The 21,176-nt window shown below is 45.4% G+C and overlaps 1 protein-coding gene across 1 annotated transcript in view; it reads left to right on the top strand.

The window, feature by feature from the left end:
- Positions 1-21,176, top strand: part of LOC141134891 (proteinase-activated receptor 1-like) — a 221,577-nt gene that overhangs the window by 65,130 nt on the left and 135,271 nt on the right. The window contains exon 2 of the mRNA XM_073624319.1: positions 18,237-18,263. Coding sequence (XP_073480420.1) covers positions 18,237-18,263 — 27 coding nt within the window. The remainder of the gene's footprint in view (positions 1-18,236; positions 18,264-21,176) is intronic.

Raw genomic sequence — 21,176 nt, 5'->3', positions numbered from 1 at the left:
TTAGACGTTCTAATCATCTCTTTGTTCTTCACTCAGGCAGCAATATAGGGAAGAAAGCCTCAACCAGGACACTCGCAGCCTGGATCGTACAGACCATACAGCAAGCATACAGGGCTAGGGATGAGCTTCGAGTTCGAGTCGAACTCATGTTCGACTCGAACATTGGCTGTTCGCAAGTTCACCGAACAGCGAACAATTTGGGGTGTTCGCGGCAAATTCGAATGCCGCGGAACACCCTTTAAAAGTCTATGGGAGAAATCAAAAGTGCTAATTTTAAAGGCTAATATGCAAGTTATTGTCATAAAAAGTGTTTGGGGACCTGGGTCCTGCCCCAGGGGACATGGATCAATGCAAAAAAAAGTTTTAAAAACGGCCGTTTTTTCAGGAGCAGTGATTTTAATAATGCTTAAAGTCAATCAATAAAAGTGTAATATCCCTTTAAATTTCGTACCTGGGGGGTGTCTATAGTGTGCCTGTAAAGGGGCGCATGTTTCCTGTGTTTAGAACAGTCTGACAGCAAAATGACATTTTGAAGGAAAAAACTCTTTTAAAACTACTCGCGGCTATTGCATTGCCGACAATACACATAGAAGTTCATTGATAAAAACGGCATGGGAATTCCCCAAAGGGGAACCCTGAACCAAAATTAAAGAAAAAAAATGACGTGGGAGTCCCCCTAAATTCCATACCAGGCCCTTCAGGTCTGGTATGGATATTAAGGGGAACCCCGGCCAAAATTAAAAAAAAAAAAATGACGTGGGGTTCCCCCTAAATTCCATACCAGACCCTTCAGGTCTGGTATGGATTTTAAGGGGAACCCCGCGCCAAAAAAAAAAAAAACGGCGTGGGGTCTCCCCAAAAATCCATACCAGACCCTTATCCGAGCACGCAACCTGGCAGGCCGCAGGAAAAGAGGGGGGGACGAGAGTGCGGCCCCCCCTCCCTCCTGAACCGTACCAGGCCACATGCCCTCAACATTGGGAGGGTGCTTTGGGGTAGCCCCCCAAAACACCTTGTCCCCATGTTGATGAGGACAAGGGCCTCATCCCCACAACCCTGGCCGGTGGTTGTGGGGGTCTGCGGGCGGAGGGCTTATCGGAATCTGGAAGCCCCCTTTAACAAGGTGACCCCCAGATCCCGGCCCCCCCCCTGTGTGAAATGGTAAGGGGGTACATAAGTACCCCTACCATTTCACGAAGAAAGTGTCAAAAATGTTAAAAATGACAAGAGACAGTTTTTGACAATTCCTTTATTTAAATGCTTCTTCTTTCTTCTATCTTCCTTCATCTTCTGGTTCTTCTGGTTCTTCTGGCTCTTCTGGTTCTTCCTCCGGCGTTCTCGTCCAGCATCTCCTCCGCGGCGTCTTCTGTCTTCTTCTCCTCGGGCCGCTCCGCACCCATGGCATGGGGGGGAGGCTCCCGCTCTTCTCTTCTTCTTTTCTTCTCTTCTTCTCTTCTTCTTTTCTTCTTTTCTTCTCCGGGCCGCTCCGCAATCCATGCTGGCATGGAGGGAGGCTCCCGCTGTGTGACGGCGCTCCTCGTCTGACAGTTCTTAAATAACGGGGGGGCGGGGCCACCCGGTGACCCCGCCCCCCTCTGACGCACGGTGACTTGACGGGACTTCCCTGTGACGTCACGGGGAATGCCACAGGGAAGTCCCGTCAAGTCACCGTGCGTCAGAGGGGGGCGGGGTCACCGGGTGGCCCCGCCCCCCCGTTATTTAAGAACTGTCAGATGAGGAGCGCCGTCACACAGCGGGAGCCTCCCTCCATGCCAGCATGGATTGCGGAGCGGCCCGGAGAAGAAAAGAAGAAAAGAAGAAGAGAAGAAGAGAAGAAAAGAAGAAGAGAAGAGCGGGAGCCTCCCCCCCATGCCATGGGTGCGGAGCGGCCCGAGGAGAAGAAGACAGAAGACGCCGCGGAGGAGATGCTGGACGAGAACGCCGGAGGAAGAACCAGAAGAGCCAGAAGAACCAGAAGAACCAGAAGATGAAGGAAGATAGAAGAAAGAAGAAGCATTTAAATAAAGGAATTGTCAAAAACTGTCTCTTGTCATTTTTAACATTTTTGACACTTTCTTCGTGAAATGGTAGGGGTACTTATGTACCCCCTTACCATTTCACACAGGGGGGGGGCCGGGATCTGGGGGTCACCTTGTTAAAGGGGGCTTCCAGATTCCGATAAGCCCCCCGCCCGCAGACCCCCACAACCACCGGCCAGGGTTGTGGGGATGAGGCCCTTGTCCTCATCAACATGGGGACAAGGTGTTTTGGGGGGCTACCCCAAAGCACCCTCCCAATGTTGAGGGCATGTGGCCTGGTACGGTTCAGGAGGGAGGGGGGCCGCACTCTCGTCCCCCCCTCTTTTCCTGCGGCCTGCCAGGTTGCGTGCTTGGATAAGGGTCTGGTATGGATTTTTGGGGGGACCCCACGCCGTTTTTTTTTTTTTTTTTGGCGAGGGGTTCCCCTTAAAATCCATACCAGACCTGAAGGGTCTGGTATGGAATTTAGGGGGAACCCCACGTCATTTTTTTTTTAAATTTTGGCCGGGGTTCCCCTTAATATCCATACCAGACCTGAAGGGCCTGGTATGGAATTTAGGAGGACTCCCACGTCATTTTTTTTTTTAAATTTTGGTTCGGGGTTCCCCTTTGGGGAATTCCCATGCCGTTTTTATCAATGAACTTCTATGTGTATTGTCGGCAATGCAATAGCCGCGAGTAGTTTTAAATTAGTTTTTTCCTTCAAAATGTCATTTTGCTGTCAGACTGTTCTAAACACAGGAAACATGCGCCCCTTTACAGGCATACTATAGACACCCCCCAGGTACGAAATTTAAAGGGATATTACACTTTTATTGTTTGACTTTAAGCATTATTAAAATCACTGCTCCTGAAAAAACGGCCGTTTTTAAAACTTTTTTTTGCATTGATCCATGTCCCCTGGGGCAGGACCCAGGTCCCCAAACACTTTTTATGACAATAACTTTCATATAAGCCTTTAAAATTAGCACTTTTGATTATTCATGTTCGTGTCCCATAGACTTTAACGGTGTTCGCATGTTCGAACGAACTTTTTTCCTGTTCGCATGTTCTGGTGCGAACCGAACAGGGGGGTGTTCGGCTCATCCCTATACAGGGCTAAGGGCTTGGCTCCTCCAAAGGCGGTGACAGCCTATTCCACCAATGGCAGCTTCGTAGGCCGCAGCCCGACATGTGGCTCCAGACACCATCTGCAAAGCAGCCTCATGGGCTTCTATTAATACTTTTATGTCACATTACTGTATAGAGCCTGCTTCACTGTCCTCTGTAAACTTTGGGTTGAAAATCCTATCGGCTGATAGGGCAAATTAAAATATGTTTTGTTCAGCATACCCACCCGTGTGGTTGGCTAGTTATTTCCCACACGTAGGCTGCCATGGAGTCTATCAGGAAAAAGGAAAATTTAAGCAGTGTTACTCTTCAACACATGTGCTGCCGGTTCTTTTTTGGCGTGAAAAAAATGACTAAGTATGAAAATTGGCGAAAAAAAGACTAAGTCCCCACCCTTTGTTCGTGAAAAACCTTCTAAGTACGAAAATCTTCCAAAAAAAGACTAAGTCCCCACTTTTTTGGGATGAAAAAATGACTAAGTCCCCACTTTTCCCCCCAAGCTGGCCAACGACTATTAAGCTGGGGGGACTTGCTGCGGGGGGGTGTCTCAGGGTCGGGGGAGACTGTGAAAAAAATTTGGGGGGCGGGGGAGGGGGAGTAGGGGGGTGGGGGCCCCCGCCAGGGACAGGTTTCTGGTCAGCTTGGCGCGACGAGGGGCCTACTTTGAGCACCTGTATCCGGGGACCCTCACGGTGAAAACCCCCCAAACTTGGCAAAGTTGTATGGAAGACCCATGGCTACATGTGGAAGAAATTTCGGGTCCAGGGAACCTAAGGCCGGCCGGTACCGACTCCCCAAAGTTGACCACTCGCGTCGTTTTGGCGCCTGGGGGAAAGTGGCGAAGATATGGGGGCAACTTTGGGCTCCGGTATCCGGGGATCCACCAAGTCAAATCCCCCCAAACTTCGCACACTTGTAGGGGAGCTCCACGGCTACACGTGGAAGAAATTTTGGGTCCAGGGACCCGAAGGCCGGCCAGTACCGACTCCCCAAAGTAGCCCACTCGCTTAACATGGAAGTCTATGGGGAAATGAGGCGAATTTGGGGCTCTTTTCACTTATCGCTTAACCATTCGAAGACCGAATATGCTAGGGGCACCAAACTTGCACCCCTTCTTCCCATATAGTACAGCTACACCTCCAAAAAATTTGGAGGTTCGGGGGTGTTTTACCGGGGACTTACCGGGGTCACAATGTTGACCGTCTTCCCGGTACCGGTGCTCCCGGACCATAGGTCACAAAATTACCAAACTTGGGGGTGTTGTAGATTCACTCTCTGGGTACCCCCACACCGATTTGGGGCCCGGTATCCCCACCGGAACCCTCCGGTAACCGGAAAATGCCACTTTGAAACGGTATAGCTCGGGCCCGGTTCACCGGAGAAAGCCCCGGTAGGGTTCAAAAGAATATTTCATCACTTTCCAGTAGAATGAGACCCCCCTCGACTTTCGGGGGTCAATAACCGCTTCACACACTACCGGCAAAGACGTGCGCGTTGCTCTCCGGTTTTATTGGTCTTAAAAATACACAGACACCGGGAGCTTGTGGGGACACATTTCAGGTACTCACTGGCCAAGTTTGGGGTCCAGGGAACCGATAGCGGCCCGCTGGCACCCCGAAAAGTGGAACCGAGAGAAACCGCGATTTAACATTGGAGTCTATGGGAAAGTCACTCAAATTTGTGGTGTTCTGAATCAGCGGCTGTTGGGGTTAGGAACACCAAACTTGGCACACTTGTAGGGGAAGCGATGATCTACAAGTGGTCCAAATTTGGGGTTCCTAAACCTTAAGGTTGCCCCGTAACCGTCTTCCAAAGACGGCACCCCTAGCGTCAGTTTGGCGCCTGGGGAAAAGGGCGCATATATTGGGGGAACTTTGGCCTCCGGTTTCCGGGGATCCACTGAGTCAAATCACCCCAATCTTGGCACACTTGTAGGGGAGCTCCACGGCTACACGTGGAAGAAATTTCGGGTCAAGGGACCTGAAGGCCGGCCGGTACCGGTTCCCCAAAGTAGCCCATTCGCTTAACATGGAAGTCTATGGGGAAATGAGGCGAATTTGGGGCTCTTTTCACTTATCGCTTAACCATTCGAAGACCGAATGTGCTAGGGGCACCAAACTTGCACCCCTTCTTCCCAGATAGCACAGCTACACCTCCAAAAAATTTGGAGGTTCGGGGGTGTTTTACCGGGGACTTACCGGGGCCACAATGTTGACCGTCTTCCCGGTACCGGTGCTCCCGGACCATAGGTCACAAAATTACCAAACTTGGGGATGTTGTAGATTCACTCTTTGGGTATCCCCACACCGATTTGGGGCCCGGTACCCCCACCGGAACCTTCCGGTAACCGGAAAATGCCACTTTGAAACGGTATAGCTCGGGCCCGGTTCACCGGGGAAAGCCCAGGTAGGGTTCAAAAGAATATTTCATCGCTTTCCAGTAGAATGAGACCTCCCTCGACTTTCGGGGGTCAATAGCCGCTTCACAGACCACAGGCAAAGATGCGCGCGGCGCTCTCCGGTGCTATGGGCCTTAAAAATACACCGACACCGGGAGGTTGTGGGAACACACTTCAGGTACTCACTGGCCAAGTTTGGGGTCCAGGGAACCGATAGCGGCCCGCTGGCACCCCGAAAAGTGGAACCGAGAGAAACCGCGATTTAACATTGGAGTCTATGGGAAAGTCACTCAACTTTGGGGTGTTCTGAATCAGCGGCTGTTGGGGTTCCTAATCCTTAAGGTTGCCCCGTAACCGTCTTCCAAAGACGGCACCCCTACCGTCGGTTTGGCGCCTGGGGAAAAGGGCGGATATATTGGGGCAACTTTGGCCTTCGGTTTCCGGGGATCCACCAAGTCAAATCCCCCCAAACTTGGCACACTTGTAGGGGAGCTCCACGGCTACACGTGGAAGAAATTTCGGGTCCAGGGACCCGAAGGACGGCCGGTACCGGTTCCCCAAAGTAGCCCATTCGCTTAACATGGAAGTCTATGGGGAAATGAGGCGATTTTGGGGCTCTTTTCACTTATTGCTTAACCATTCGAAGACCGAATGTGCTAGGGGCACCAAACTTGCACCTCTTCTTCCCAGATAGCACAGCTACACCTCCAAAAAATGTGGAGGTTCGGGGGCGTTTTACCGGGGACTTACCGGGGCCACAATGTTGACCGTCTTCCCGGTACCGGTGCTCCCGGACCATAGGTCACAAAATTACCAAACTTGGGGGTGTTGTAGATTCACTCTCTGGGTACCCCCACACCGATTTGGGGCCCGGTATCCCCACCGGAACCTTCCGGTAACCGGAAAATGCCACTTTGAAATGGTATGGCTCGGGCCCGGTTTACCGGGGAAAGCCCCGGTAGGGTTCAAAAGAATATTTCATCGCTTTCCAGTAGAATGAGATCCCCCTCGACTTTCGGGGGTCAATAACCGCTTCACAGACCACGGCCAAAGATGCGCGCGGCGCTCTCCGGTGCTATGGGTCTTAAAAATACACCGACACCGGGAGGTTGTGGGGAAACACTTCAGGTACTCACTGGCCAAGCTTGGGGTCCAGGGAACCGATAGCGGCCCGCTGGCACCCCGAAAAGTGGAACCGAGAGAAACCGCGATTTAACATTGGAGTCTATGGGAAAGTCACTCAACTTTGGGGCCTCCTATTTCTTCGGCCGTTGGGGTTGGAAATGCCAAACTGGGCACACTTATAGGGGAGATGGTGCACTACATGTGGTCCAAATTTGGGGTTCCTAGACCCTACGGTTGGGCCGTAACCGTCTTCCAAAGATGGCACCCCTAGGGCGGAAAAACCGGTTCTGCTACCCGAGAATTTCGGACTTAGGCTCTGGCGGGTCCCGGTCGGAGCACTTTGAGGGCTCGTATCTCCGGCCCCCTTGGGTCTACGAACCCCTAGCTCAAACGGTTCGGAAGTTTACTTTCTTGGAGCCAAAAAATCACTTGAGATTGAAAGTTAGGTTGACACAAAGGCTACAAGGTGATTTCCAGAAAAGTGATTTCGGCCGCCTTTGGTTCCAGAGACCCCAAATTTGGCCTGCACCTAGGGGGGCTCTAGAAACCCCCAAGTACCAAGTTTGAAGTTCCTGTGACCTACGGTCCCGGAGATATTGACCGGTAAACCGAAAAATTCAGGCCGGCCATGGGGCACCAAGGGACCGTTTCCGATCTAGCGGTCACTCGCTACCCCCTCGGCCGCGGTGGCCACCATGGGTCGGTCAACTTTGGAGGACCCTATCTCCCCCATACTTTGAGCTAGAGACCCCAAATTTGGCAGGTCGCTACCGGTGGATTTTAGACACCAGATCCGGGTGGACCGACCCTCCTGCGAGCCACCGTGTGGAAATTTCTCTCCGATTGAACCCGGAATACCACCCCGGGAAAGAGGGGACTCATCTAAGGTCACTGGGCCCATAACCTGTCGGTAGTGGTTCGGACGAAAATTCGCCTAAGTCCCACTGGTAACCGCAGCTTAAGTGCTGTGAGTCACCCTATTATTAAATACTTACCGTAATTTTCCTTTCCTGATGGACTCCATGGCAGACGGAGTTCCCACCCATTGGTCAAAGAGTAGGCTAGTTACGGAACACAGTAGCTAGTGGTGAGTACTCATTTATGGGAATGGGGTCCTATAGCATTGGAGAGGAGGCGGGGTTAACCCACACGTAGGCTGCCATGGAGTCCATCAGGAAAGGAAAATTACGGTAAGTATTTGATAATAAATTTTCCTTTATTTTGTTGCCACTGCACATTTGTGCGCAATTTTAAAGCATGTCATGTTTGGTATCCATGTACTCGGCCTAAGATCATCTTTTTTATTTCATCAAACATTTGGGCAATATAGTGTGTTTTAGTGCATTACAGTTTACAAAAGTGTGTTTTTTCCCCAAAAAATGCGTTTGAAAAATCGCTGCGCAAGTACTGTGTGAAAAAAAAAAAAATGAAACACCCACCATTTTAATCTGTAGGGCATTTGCTTTAAAAAAATATATAATGTTTGGGGGTTCAAAGGGGTTCAAAGTGATTTTCTTGCAAAAAAAATAATTTTTTCATGTAAACAAAAAGTGTCAGAAAGGGCTTTGTCTTCAAGTGGTTAGAAGAGTGGGTGATGTGTGACATAAGCTTCTAAATGTTGTGCATAAAATGCCAGGACAGTTCAAAACCCCCCCAAATGACCCCATTTTGGAAAGTAGACACCCCAAGCTATTTGCTGAGAGTCATGTCGAGTCCATGGAATATTTTATATTGTGACACAAGTTGCGGGAAAGAGACCATTTTTTTTTTGCACAAAGTTGTCACTAAATGATATATTGCTCAAACATGCCATGGGAATATGTGAAGTTACACCCCAAAATGCATTCTGTTGCTTCTCCTGAGTACAGGGATACCACATGTGTGAGACTTTTTGGGAGCCTAGCCGCGTACGGGACCCTGAAAACCAAGCACCGCCTTCAGGCTTTCTAAGGGCGAAAATTTTTGATTTCACTCTTCACTGCCTATCACAGTTTCGGAGGCCATGGTATGCCCAGGTGGCACAAAACCCCCCAAATGACCCCATTTTGGAAAGTAGACACCCCAAGCTATTTGCTGAGAGGTATAGTGAGTATTTTGCAGGCCTCACTTTTTGTCACAAAGTTTTGAAAATTGAAAAAAGAAAAAAAAAAATGTTTTTTCTTGTCTTTCTTCATTTTCAAAAACAAATGAGAGCTGCAAAATACTCACCATGCCTCTCAGCAAATAGCTTGGGGTGTCTACTTTCCAAAATGGGGTCTTTGGGGGGGGGGTTACGCCATCTTGGCATTTTATGGCCTTCAAAACTGTGATAGGCAGTGAGGAGTGAAATCAAAAATGTACGCCCTTAGAAATCCTGAAGGCAGTGATTGGTTTTCGGGGCCCCGTACGCGGCTAGGCTCCCAAAAAGTCCCACACATGTGGTATCCCCATACTCAGGAGAAGCAGCTGAATGTATTTTGGGGTGCAATTCCACATAAGCCCATGACCTGTGTGAGCAATATATCATTTAGTGACAACTTTAAATTTTTTTTTTTTGTCATTATTCAATCACTTGGGACAAAAAAAATTGATATTCAATGGGCTCAACATGCCTCTCAGCAATTTCCTTGGGGTGTCTTCTTTCCAAAATGGGGTCATTTGGGGGGGTTTTGTACTGCCCTGCCATTTTAGCACCTCAAGAAATGACATAGGCAGTCATAAATTAAAAGCTGTGTAAATTCCAGAAAATGTACCCTAGTTTGTAGGCGCTATAACTTTTGTGCAAACCATAAAACATACGCTTATTGACATTTTTTTACCAAAGACATGTGGATGAATACATTTTGGCCTAAATGTATGACTAAAATTGAGTTTATTGGATTTTTTTATAACAAAAAGTAGAAAATATCATTTTTTTCAAAATTTTCGGTCTTTTTCCGTTTATAGCGCAAAAAATAAAAACCGCAGAGGTGATCAAATACCATCAAAAGAAAGCTCTATTTGTGGGAAGAAAAGGACGCAAATTTTGTTTTGGTACAGCATTGCATGACCGCGCAAAAATCAGTTAAAGCGACGCAGTGCCAAATTGTAAAAAGTCCTCTGGTCAGGAAGGGGGTAAATTCTTCCGGGGCTGAAGTGGTTAAAAGCCTTCACAGCCCATCAGCTTAGATCTAACCATGATTGATGGTCCTAGAATACCTGCTCTCACTCTGGCATGTGAAGTGATACTCAATCATCATTTTATTTTTTTTAACACACACAACACACATGTTTACATTTGTCTGTATGTGGGGACAGGGGGCTTTAAAAAAAATTCTTGTTCTTTTTTTTAAATGTTTGCATGGAACCTAATATTATGGCTATCATATAGGGGGCTTACAAGGGTTAGGGGTTGGGTAGGGTGGGTGACACCTTCCAATACAGTCATCCAAATCACTTTCAACAGAAAACCAACAGTCGGTAGAACAAGTGGAAATACAGGCAAAATGTGTCTAAAAGCACATATTGCCACTGACATAAGCCTTACATTGGTGTGATTGGTGGCAGCAAAAGGGTTAAAACAAGATTTTTAAATAGTTAAAGAGGAACTGCAGTCTGCTCACATAATTTGTAATAAAAACATCTTTGCCATTCTGAAGCTTCCCTCCAACCACTTTGCATATTATTTTATATATATTGTGATTCTGTACTTGCCAAATATGCTGCAGAAATCTCCCTCCACTGAGTCTGGCTGCAGCCATTTTAACTGTGGGCAGCTGAAGCTGCTGCCTGTTCACTTCCTGGATTTACACAGAGGCACACCTCCAACTCTGCAGCTTTCATTGGCCCTCTTATGACTCACCCCCCCACCCCTTCCTGGCAAACTCTCATGAGAGCTAATGACCAGACAAGAAACAGGAAGTGGGCTATATAAGGGATTTACTGGTAGAAAAAAACATGTTTTACTATCCAAAGTTAAAACAACAAGGGCAGAAGATTTAATAGATGGAAAGTTGAAAAAATGACTGAAGGTTCGCTTTAAACTGAATCTCTGAATGTTATTAGAAATTCAAGACATTTTTCCTCTTTGTAGAAGCTACTGTAGAGTAAACTGTTACATTGCTGTCTGGGTGTGACAGATTTTTTTGCAGGTCAGAATTGCAAAAACAAATGCAGTGAATGGTGAACATTTCTGTATAACATGTGTTGGTGGCTACTGTGTCTGTGTAAAGGATTAAGTGCCCAGATAACTTGCCCCATGATGATGTTCATTCTCATATACCTTCCAACTTTTTGAGATGGGAACGAGGGACACCTATTAGCAAAAGTATGTATGTAGGCTTCAGTGCCGTAGATTATTTTTTGTTCTGGGGGGGGTTCAGCATCAGGTAGGCACGACACAACGGCAATTATAGAAGACTCAGCCCAGTGCCTCAAACAACAAACTTTGCCAGCAGTTCCCACAATCTCAGATACCTAGTTATAGTATGAATCAATGACAGGAAGTAATTCTGCACTGCAGTTTTAGCTTGAGGAGAGCATATATATATATATATATATATATATATATATATATATATATATATATATATACACACACACACTGTATTTATTGGCATATAACACTCACTTTTTTACCATGAAAATCGGGTGCAAATAGCGTGTGCATGTTATACGCCAATACTTCAATTTTAGCTGCCTCAGAGGAGACAAGGAGGGGGGCCGGGCGAGCGCTGTCAGATTACATACAGCGAGAATCTCCTGTTTACTTGGCAGCCTCTGTAATAGGAAGTCCGTCTCCTGGGCCGCCATTGGACCACTGTTCTGTCTATCATAGGAGATTCTCTTTGTATGTAATCTGTCGGCGCTTGTCCCGCCCCCCTCCCTGTCCCCTCTAGGCTGCAGGTGGACGTCAATCACTGATGATTGCTGCACTGATGGCAATGGTGAGGCTATACTGATTTGGATTGATGAGGCTGCAGATGGGCACTGACCCTTATTTTGCTCCAAAGTTCCTTATTTGAAATTTTAGTTTTTTTCCTGAAACTTCCCTCTTAAAATGGATGTGCGTGTTATACGCCTGTGCGTGTTATATGTCGATAAATAGGGTATGTATATATATATATATATATATATATATATATATTCCAAAATTTGAAACTGCGCTTGGAAAAACATTAAAACCACAAATAATTGGCGATATAAGCAGCGACTCTGCTGTGAGATAATTGAATAATTGAATAAATTCAAATATGTACCAAAAGAGCTGAGCTAAAATAAAGTGATAATATTAATAATGATTAATATAATAATCCCCTTTTTAGGGATAACCATACAAAATAAAGTCCAAATACAGAAAGGAATATATAGTGACAAATTGATGTGCAGAAGTAATAATCCTCTATAAAAGTGTTCAAAAACAGCCATATGAAAAGTGAACCTCCATCACCACCATTAACACAGTGCAAGGCTTACCAACTTTAATGGACCTTCTAATTAAAAAGAGGCCTGCAGAACAAATGGCCAAACCACCCAGCCAGGGTTCTCCCAAGATGTCACTAAGGGATCCCGGGGATTACTAGCACACACTATGCCATTAACTTTCAGGGAGATTTTATTTTGTGGTTTACTACCACTTTAACCATTTCAGCCCCGGAGGATTTTACCCCCTTCCTGACCAGAGCACTTTTTGCGATTCGGCACTGCGTCGCTTTAACTGACAATTGCACCGTCGTGTGACGTTGCACCCAAACAAAATTGACGTCCTTTTTTCTCACAAATAGAGCTTTCTTTTGGTGGTATTTGATTGCCTCTGTGGTTTTTATTTTTTGCGCTATAAACAAAAAAAGACTGACAATTTTGAAAAAAAACGCAATATTTTTTACTTTTTGCTATAATAAATATCAAAAAACTATTTTTTTCCTAAGTTTAGGCTGATATGTATTCTTCTACATATTTTTGGTAAAAAAAAAAAAATCACATTAAGCGTATATTTAATGGTTTGCGCAAAATTTATAGCGTCTACAAAATAGGGGATAGTTTTATGGCATTTTTATTTTTATTTATTAGTAATGGCGGAGATCTGTGATTTTTATTGAGACTGTGACATGGTGGATGCATCGGACACTTTTGACACTATTTTGGGACCATTGTCATTTATACAGCGGTCGATGCTATAAAAATGCATTGATTACTGTGTAAATGACACTGGCAGTGAATGGGGTTAACCTCTAGGGGGCAGTGAAGGGGTTAAGTGTGTCCTAGGGAGGGATTCTAACTGTGAGGGGGCTGGGCTTCAGCACACATGATCACAGCTCCCGATGACAGAGAGCAGTGATCTCTGTCCTGTCACTAGGCAGAACGGGGAAATGCTTTGTTTACAAAAGCATCTCCCCATTCTACCTCTCTGTGACATGATCCCGGGGACTCGGCGGACATTGAGTCCGCGGGACCCGCGGTCACGGTTACGGAGACCGTGGCGGGGAGGCGCCTGCAACACTGCTTCGTAAAAGGGAGGTACCTGTACGCCCTTTTGCCTACCAGTGCCCTTCTCTCAAGGTAAATCAGCGTGTGCTGGTCGGCAAGCGGTTAAGCTAAGACCAGTAGGCCTAGCATTGCTTGGAAAGCGTCATCAACTTTCTCAGCAAGACTCCAATACATTAAAATAGGGATTAATAACCTCCAGGGCAGCATTCAAATATAAGAAACAAAGAAAGGAAGCGCCTCTGGGTGCAGACTTAAAAACAATTTTATTAAACAGAGCAGCAACAAAGATTGCACTCACATTTGAGTAGAGTTAAAAAGGCATATAAGGGTCCCAGATGTAACTGAAGGGGTCCGTGATGTCAATCATCCCTGCCATGGATGTGTAATCAGACTGGTCTTTCAGATGCACTGTGTCCACCGGCCGGCAAAGATGGAGGAATACCAGAATGAGACTTGGAAGGCAAACAGCAATCCAGGCGAGGGGCGATGACGTCACACACATGCGACACGTTTCCTGAGTCAGCAAGCCGTGAATGGCATCACGGCTGCACTCCTTTTCAAGCTAGTTACTATGGGACTAGTGAAGAGAATATATGGGAGGAAGTGAGGGGAGTGGTCATGAGGAGAAGCTGGAGAAGGAATTCCAGTTCAGTTCGCACCAGAACAAGCGAACAGGCAAAAAATTTGTTCGAACATGCGAACACCGTTAAAGTCTATGGGACTCGAACATGAATAATCAAAAGTGCTAATTTTAAAGGCTTATATGCAAGTTATTGTCATAAAAAGTGTTTGGGGACCCGGGTCCTGCTCCAGGGGACCTGGATCAATGCAAAAAAAAGTTTTAAAAAACGGCCGTTTTTTCGGGAGCAGTGATTTTAATAATGCTTAAAGTGAAACAATAAAAGTGTAATATTCCATTAAATTTCGTACCTGGGGGGTGTCTATAGTATGCCTGTAAAGGGGCACATGTTTCCCATGTTTAGAACAGTCTGACAGCAAAATTACATTTCAAAGGAAAAAAAGTCATTTAAAACTACTCGCAGCTATTAATGAATTGCCGGTCCGACAATACACATAAAAGTTCATTGATAAAAACAGCATGGGAATTCCCCACAGGGGAACCCCGAACCAAAATGAAAAAAAAAAGATGGCGTGGGGGTCCCCCTAAATTCCATACCAGGCCCTTCAGGTCTGGTATGGATATTAAGGGGAACCCCGGCCAAAATTTTTAAAAAATGGCGTGGGGTCACCCTCAAAATCTATACCAGACTCTTCAAGTCTGGTATGGATTTTAAGGGGAACCCTGCCAAAATAAAAAAAAATGGCGTGGGGTCCCCCAAAAATCCATACCAGACCCTTATCCGAGCACGCAACCTGGCAGGCCGCAGGAAAAGAGGGGGGGACTAGAGAGCACCCCCCCCCTGAACCGTACCAGGCCACATGCCCTCAACATTGGGAGGATGCTTTGGGGTAGCCCCCCAAAACACCTTGTCCCCATGTTGATGGGGACAAGGGCCTCATCCCCACAACCCTTGCCCGGTGGTTGTGGGGGTCTGCGGGCAGGGGGCCTATCGAAATCTGGAAGCCTCCTTTAACAAGGGGACCCCCAGATCCCGGCCCTCCCCCCTGTGTGAAATGGTAAGGAGGTACAAAAGTAACCCTACCATTTCACAAAAAAAAGTGTCAAAGAGTCAGTTTTTGACAATTCCTTTATTTAAATGCTTCTTCTATCTTCCTTCGGTTTCTTCCTCTATCTTCTTCTGGTTCTTTCTCTGATGTTCTCGTCCGGCATCTTCCTCCGCGGCGTCTTCTTCCCTTCTTCTCGGGCTGCTCCGCATCCACCATGATGGGAGGCTCCCGCTGTGTGACGCTGATGCCCCGCCCTCCGTTATTTAAGAACCGTCAGAAAACGAGAAGCGTCACACAGCGGGAGCCTCCCATCATGGTGGTTGCGAAGTGGCCAGAGAAGAAGAAGGGAAGAAGACGCCGTGGAGGAAAATGCTGGACGAGAACACCGGAGGAAAAACCAGAAGAACCAGAAGAAGGAGGAAGAAACTGAAGGAAGATAGAAGAAAGAAGATAGAAGAATAAGGGAATAAGGGTCTGGTATGGATTTTTGGGGGGACCCCACGCTATTTTTTAAAACATTTTGGCCGGGGTTCCCCTTAATATCCATACCAGACCTGAAGGGCCTGGTATGGAATTTAGGGAAACCCCCCACATCATTTTTTTTTTAAATTTTGGTTCAGGGTTCCCCTGTGGGGAATTCCCATGCCGTTTTTATCAATGAACTTTTATGTGTATTGTCGGTCCGGCAATGCAATAGCCGCGAGTACTTTTAAATGACTTTTTTTCCTTTGAAATGTCATTTTGCTGTCAGACTGTTCTAAACACAGGAAACATGCGCCCCCTTACAGGCATACTATAGACACCCCCCAGGTACTAAATTTAAAGGAATATTACACTTTTATGCCCCGTACACTCGGTCGGAATTTCCGACGGAAATTGTGTGATAGGACCTTGTTGTCGGAAATTCCGACCATGTGTAGGCTCCATCACACATTTTCCATTGGATTTTCCGACACACAAAGTTTGAGAGCAGGATATAAAATTTTCCGAAAACAAAATCCGTTGTCGGAAATTCCGATCGTGTGTACACAAATCCGACAGACAAAGTGCCACGCATGCTCAGAATAAATAAAGAGATGAAAGCTATTGGCCACTGCCCCGTTTATAGTCCCGACATACGTGTTTTACGTCACCACGTTTAGAACGATCGGATTTTCCGCCAACTTTGTGTGACCGTGTGTATGCAAGACAAGTTTGAGCCAACATCCGTCAGAAAAAATCCTAGGATTTTGTTGTTGGAATGTCCGATCAATGTCCGACCGTGTGTACGGGGCATTATTATTTCACTTTAAGCATCATTAAAATCACTGCTCCTGAAAAAACGGCCATTTTTAAAACTTTTTTTTGCATTGATACATGTCCCCTGGGGCAGGACCCGGGTCCCCAAACACTTTATGACAATAACTTGCATATAAGCCTTTAAAATTAGCACTTTTGATTTCTCCCATAGACTTTTAAAGGGTGTTCCGCGGCTTTCGAATTTGCCGCGAACACCCCAAATTGTGCGCTGTTCGGCGAACTGGCGAACAGCCGATGTTCAAGTCGAACATGAGTTCAACTCGAACTCGAAGCTCATCCCTGATCATCAACCTTACATCTATTTTACACTCTGCTCTGGTGGTAAACAAGCAGCATCATGCATGAAAGCATCACATGAGTCCTGAGATAATATGAAAGAGTTAAGTGGACTCCAGAACAGAAGAAAAAAAAACTGAACTCCTAACTGTTCTGGGCTGGCAGCCCTAACTTGGTCCTTGGTTGAAAACAGTTCAGATCTAGAATACAACACAGAAACACACACACACATACAGACATACACACACACACACACACACACATAAATAGACAGACAGACACACATACATAGACAGACACTCACACACACAAACCTGGTGGTTGGTGACCTGACCTGTGTGTATTGAAGTCTGGAACTGCAAGCACAGCAGCACTTCACAGTTCAGATGATGATCCACATTCCACAACGATGACCACGGGGTTGGTCTGGGAGGCACACCGACAGCTTAGCAGCAGCACCCAGGCTCTGCTCCTTCCCCCACGCAGCCAAAGGCGGGAAGCAGCAGAACTGTAAAGAGGTGGAGCCAATATAGATCAGACCAGTCGGTGGGTGGAATTAGGTGCCTGCCACTCCCTCCCGCTCTGCTCTCAGTGGTGCTGTGACAGTCTGTCCTGGAAGCTTCCGCTCTGTTTACTTGGCTGGTCAAGTCAAGACATGTCTCTGGAGTCACTGTGGAAAGAAGTGGAGGCGGAGCAGAGAGACCAGACTAGAGGACTGTCAGCCAGACTCACCTCCCTTATCACAAGCCAAGCCTACAGTGCGCCAAATGGTCAGATGGAGTAACAGCAAGACGCAGCATTAAAATAACAGTGTATTAGTGATGAATGTGTGTGGCCAGCCGCACCAAATTAATCGCAACAGCCTGGCACAACAATTTAAAGCTACACTGATGCTGGGGGGGGGGTTTCAACCCCCCTTATCTATGTCCCTGGTAGGCTTAGGAAACACCCCCTGCCACACCCCCTCAGAGAATTATACAAAATAATGATTAGTTAAACCCACAAGTGCTTTTTTTAGCACTACTATTCCTTTATGTTGGCTTTTGTGATTTAGAAATTGGATGAAAGGTTTAGCACTGAGAAACACTTTTTGATAGATAAGTAGTGCATTTTATATACATCTATATAGATCAAACCAAAATGAGGGACAAATGGGGGGGAAAGAGGGACAGAGGGACCTTGTTCCAAATCAGGGACAGTCCCCCAAAATCAGGGACAGTTGGGAACTATGTTCTCAGTCTGCTGGGTAAGAGGACCTGTAATGTTATTATAGACATCATTGGGGTAAGAGGACCTGTAATATTATTATGGACAGGATTGGGGTAAGAGGACCTGTAATGTTATTATGGACAGGATTGGGGTAAGAGGACCTGTAATGTTATTATGGACAGGATTGGGGTAAGAGGACCTGTAATGTTATTATGGACAGGATTGGGGTAAGGGGATTCTATACTGATCAATCAATTTACCCCTCATTGTTCTCTAAATATTTCTAATAACATAAAATAACACGGATAGAAAAATGATAATGACAGTATTACATCAATACAATGAACCTTCAAAAATAACACAGTATCTGTAGAACATCATGTAAAGAGACCTCCAATGCGTTTTGACCACATGTAGTATAGGTCTTCTTCAAGGGGAAAAAAGATAAAGATTTCTGAAAAAATATAAAGTATTTGAAGAAATATATTAAAAACAAGCCTGTCAAATTTTTTGCTGCAATACAAAACCCCACAGGGAAATTCCTTATACTTTTTTCTATATCTTTATCTGGGCGTGCAGCTAACCATTTGCTCACCTAGAGTATCATCACTCTGTTTTTAAAAAACATTTAAAAAATGTGTAACAAAAACTGAAATGTAGATTCTGATATTATGATTATCTAACACTTTACTCCCATACTTTTGCAGATGGTGAATCTACATTTGTCATCTACGGTAAGATACTTATCATACAATGCAGTTTAATTTTAAAAACATTACTATCTTGACTTCAAATATGTCCAGGCGTTTTGTTTGTTTTTTGCTCACATTTTCAACTATCCTCTATTAATAGACAGACTTAAGATACATTTTTCAAAGTTAACAAAAGTATCAAATATAATGAAACCAAATAGATAGCTAGATTATAACTAGAGAGATAGACAGACAGACAGACAGACAATATATATAAGAACAATGAAAGAGAGGGAGATATGGGCACTACCCATCAACCCAAAGAAAACAAGAATTGCAGTCTTCCAGAAGAACACTAAATGAGTTTTTCCTTTACATTAACTACTTCCCACCCACCCATAGTACCCGTACCATGATGTACCAGTATGTCACTTGGACATGGAATAAAAAATATTTTATTTTAAACATACTGTCACCAGTCAGTATCCCTGATCACATCCCCACCAGTCATATGATGACGCTGTACTGCACTAGTGACAGTATGTAAAAAAAAAAAAGTGGAAAAAACGATTTAATTTCTTTGCTTTCCAAAAAATGATGAAACATTACAACTTCAAAAAAACTCGCCATGCCTCTTACTAAATGCCCCAGACTCTTTACTTTGCAAAAAGGTCATTTGGGGGATATTTGTCTGGCATTTTAACCACTTCAGCCTCGGAAGGATTTACCCCCTTCCTGACCAGAGCACTTTTACAATTTGGCACTGCGTCGCTTTAACTGCTAATTGCGCGGTCATGCAATGCTGTACCAAAACGAAATTTGCGTCCTTTTCGTCCCACAAATAGAGCTTTCTTTTGATGGTATTTGATCACCTCTGCTGTTTTTATTTTTTGAGCTATACACGGAAAAAGGCCGAAAATTTTGAAAAAAAATGATATTTTCTACTTTTTGTTCTAAGAAAAATCCAATAAACTCAATTTTAGTCATACATTTAGGCCAAAATGTATTCGGCCACATGTCTTTGGTAAAAAAAATGTCAATAAGTGTATATTTATTGGTTTGCGCAAAAGTTATAGCGCCTACAAACTAGGGTACATTTTCTGGAATTTACACAGCCTTTAATTTATGGCTGCCTATGTCATTTCTTGAGGTGCTAAAATGGCAGGGCAGTACAACCCCCCCCCCCACAAATGACCCATTTTGGAAAGTAGACACCCCAAGGAAATTTCTGAGAGGCATGTTGAGCCCATTGAATATTCATTTTTTTTTGTCCCAAGTGATTGAATAATGACAAAAAAAATAAATAATTACAAAAAGTTGTCACTAAATGATATATTGCTCACACAGGCCATGGGCATATGTGGAATTGCACCCCAAAATACATTTAGCTGCTTCTCCTGAGTATGGGGATACCACATGTGTGGGACTTTTTGGGAGCCTAGCCGCGTACGGGGCCCCGAAAACCAATCACCGCCTTCAGGATTTCTAAGGGTGTAAATTTTTGATTTCACTCTTCACTGCCTATCACAGTTTCGGAGGCCATGAAATGCCCAGGTGGCACAAACCCCCCCCAAATGACCCTATTTTGGAAAGTAGACACCCCAAGCTATTTGCTGAGAGGCATGGTGAGTATTTTGCAGCTCTCATTTGTTTTTGAAAATGAAGAAAGACAAGAAAAAAAATTTTTATTTCTTTTTTCAATTTTCAAAACTTTGTGACAAAAAGTGAGGTCTGCAAAATACTCACTATACCGCTCAGCAAATAACTTGGGGTGTCTACTTTCCAAAATGGGGTCATTGGGGGGGGGGGGTTGCCATCTGGGCATTACATGGCCTCCGAAACTGTGATAGTCAGTGAAGAGTTAAATCAAAAATTTACGCCCTTAGAAAGCCTGAAGGCGGTGATTGGTTTTCGGGGTCCCGTACGCGGCTAGGCTCCCAAAAAGTCTCACACATGTGGTATCCCCGTATTCAGGAGAAGCAACAGAATGTATTTTGGGGTGTAATTTCACATATTTCCATGGACTGTTTGAGCAATATATCATTTAGTGACAACTTTGTGCAAAAAAAAAAAAAAAAAATTGTCTCTTTCCCACAACTTGTGTCACAATATATAATATATTCCATGGACTCGACATGCCTCTCAGCAAATAGCTTGGGGTGTCTACTTTCCAAAATGGGGTCATTTGGGGGGGATTTGAACTGTCCTGGCATTTTATGCACAACATTTAGAAGCTTATGTCACACATCACCCACTCTTCTAACCACTTGAAGACAAAGCCCTTTCTGACACTTTTTGATTACATGAAGAAAATTACTTTGAACCCCCAAACATTATATATTTTTAAAGCAAATGCCCTACAGATTAAAATGGTGGGTGTTTCATTTTTTTTTTTTCACACAGTCCCGCTAACACTGCGTTTTTGGGAACCCTAAACTGCTGGGGACGCCAATATAGATCTGATCGGATCAGATATTGATCCGATCAGATACTATACCACTAAGGAAGGCGTATGGTGCGTGCGTGGGTGTTAGCGGTACTGGCGCTAATCTGACGCTGCCTGGGGCTGGTGCTTGCCAGTTCACCAAAACGCTACCAAGAAAACTGTTAGCGATCGCAGGGATCAGGCCTGACTCTGCGAACGCTGCAGTTATGCGTTTAGTGTTTTGTAAGTGACAGTGATCGATCGATACTGCACTTGGGTGGGCTGGGCTGGGCCGGGCGGAAAGAAAAATGCAGGTGCTAGCAGGTATCTGGGCTGATCCCGCTAACACTGCGTTTTTGGGAACCCTAAACTGCTGGGGACGCTAGTATAGATCTGATCGGATCAGATATTGATGCGTTCAGATGCTATACCACTAAGGGAGGCGTATGCTGTGTGCGTGGGTGTTAGCGGTACTGGCGCTAATCTGACACTGCCTGGGGCAACGCATATCACCGCCGGGAGATCAGGGG

The sequence above is a fragment of the Aquarana catesbeiana genome, linkage group LG03 (genome assembly GCF_042186555.1).
Source record: "Aquarana catesbeiana isolate 2022-GZ linkage group LG03, ASM4218655v1, whole genome shotgun sequence".
In the NCBI taxonomy this organism is placed as follows: Eukaryota; Metazoa; Chordata; class Amphibia; order Anura; family Ranidae; genus Aquarana; species Aquarana catesbeiana.
Note: the sequence above shows the minus strand (reverse complement) of the source record. Positions and strands in the feature narration are given on the sequence as shown.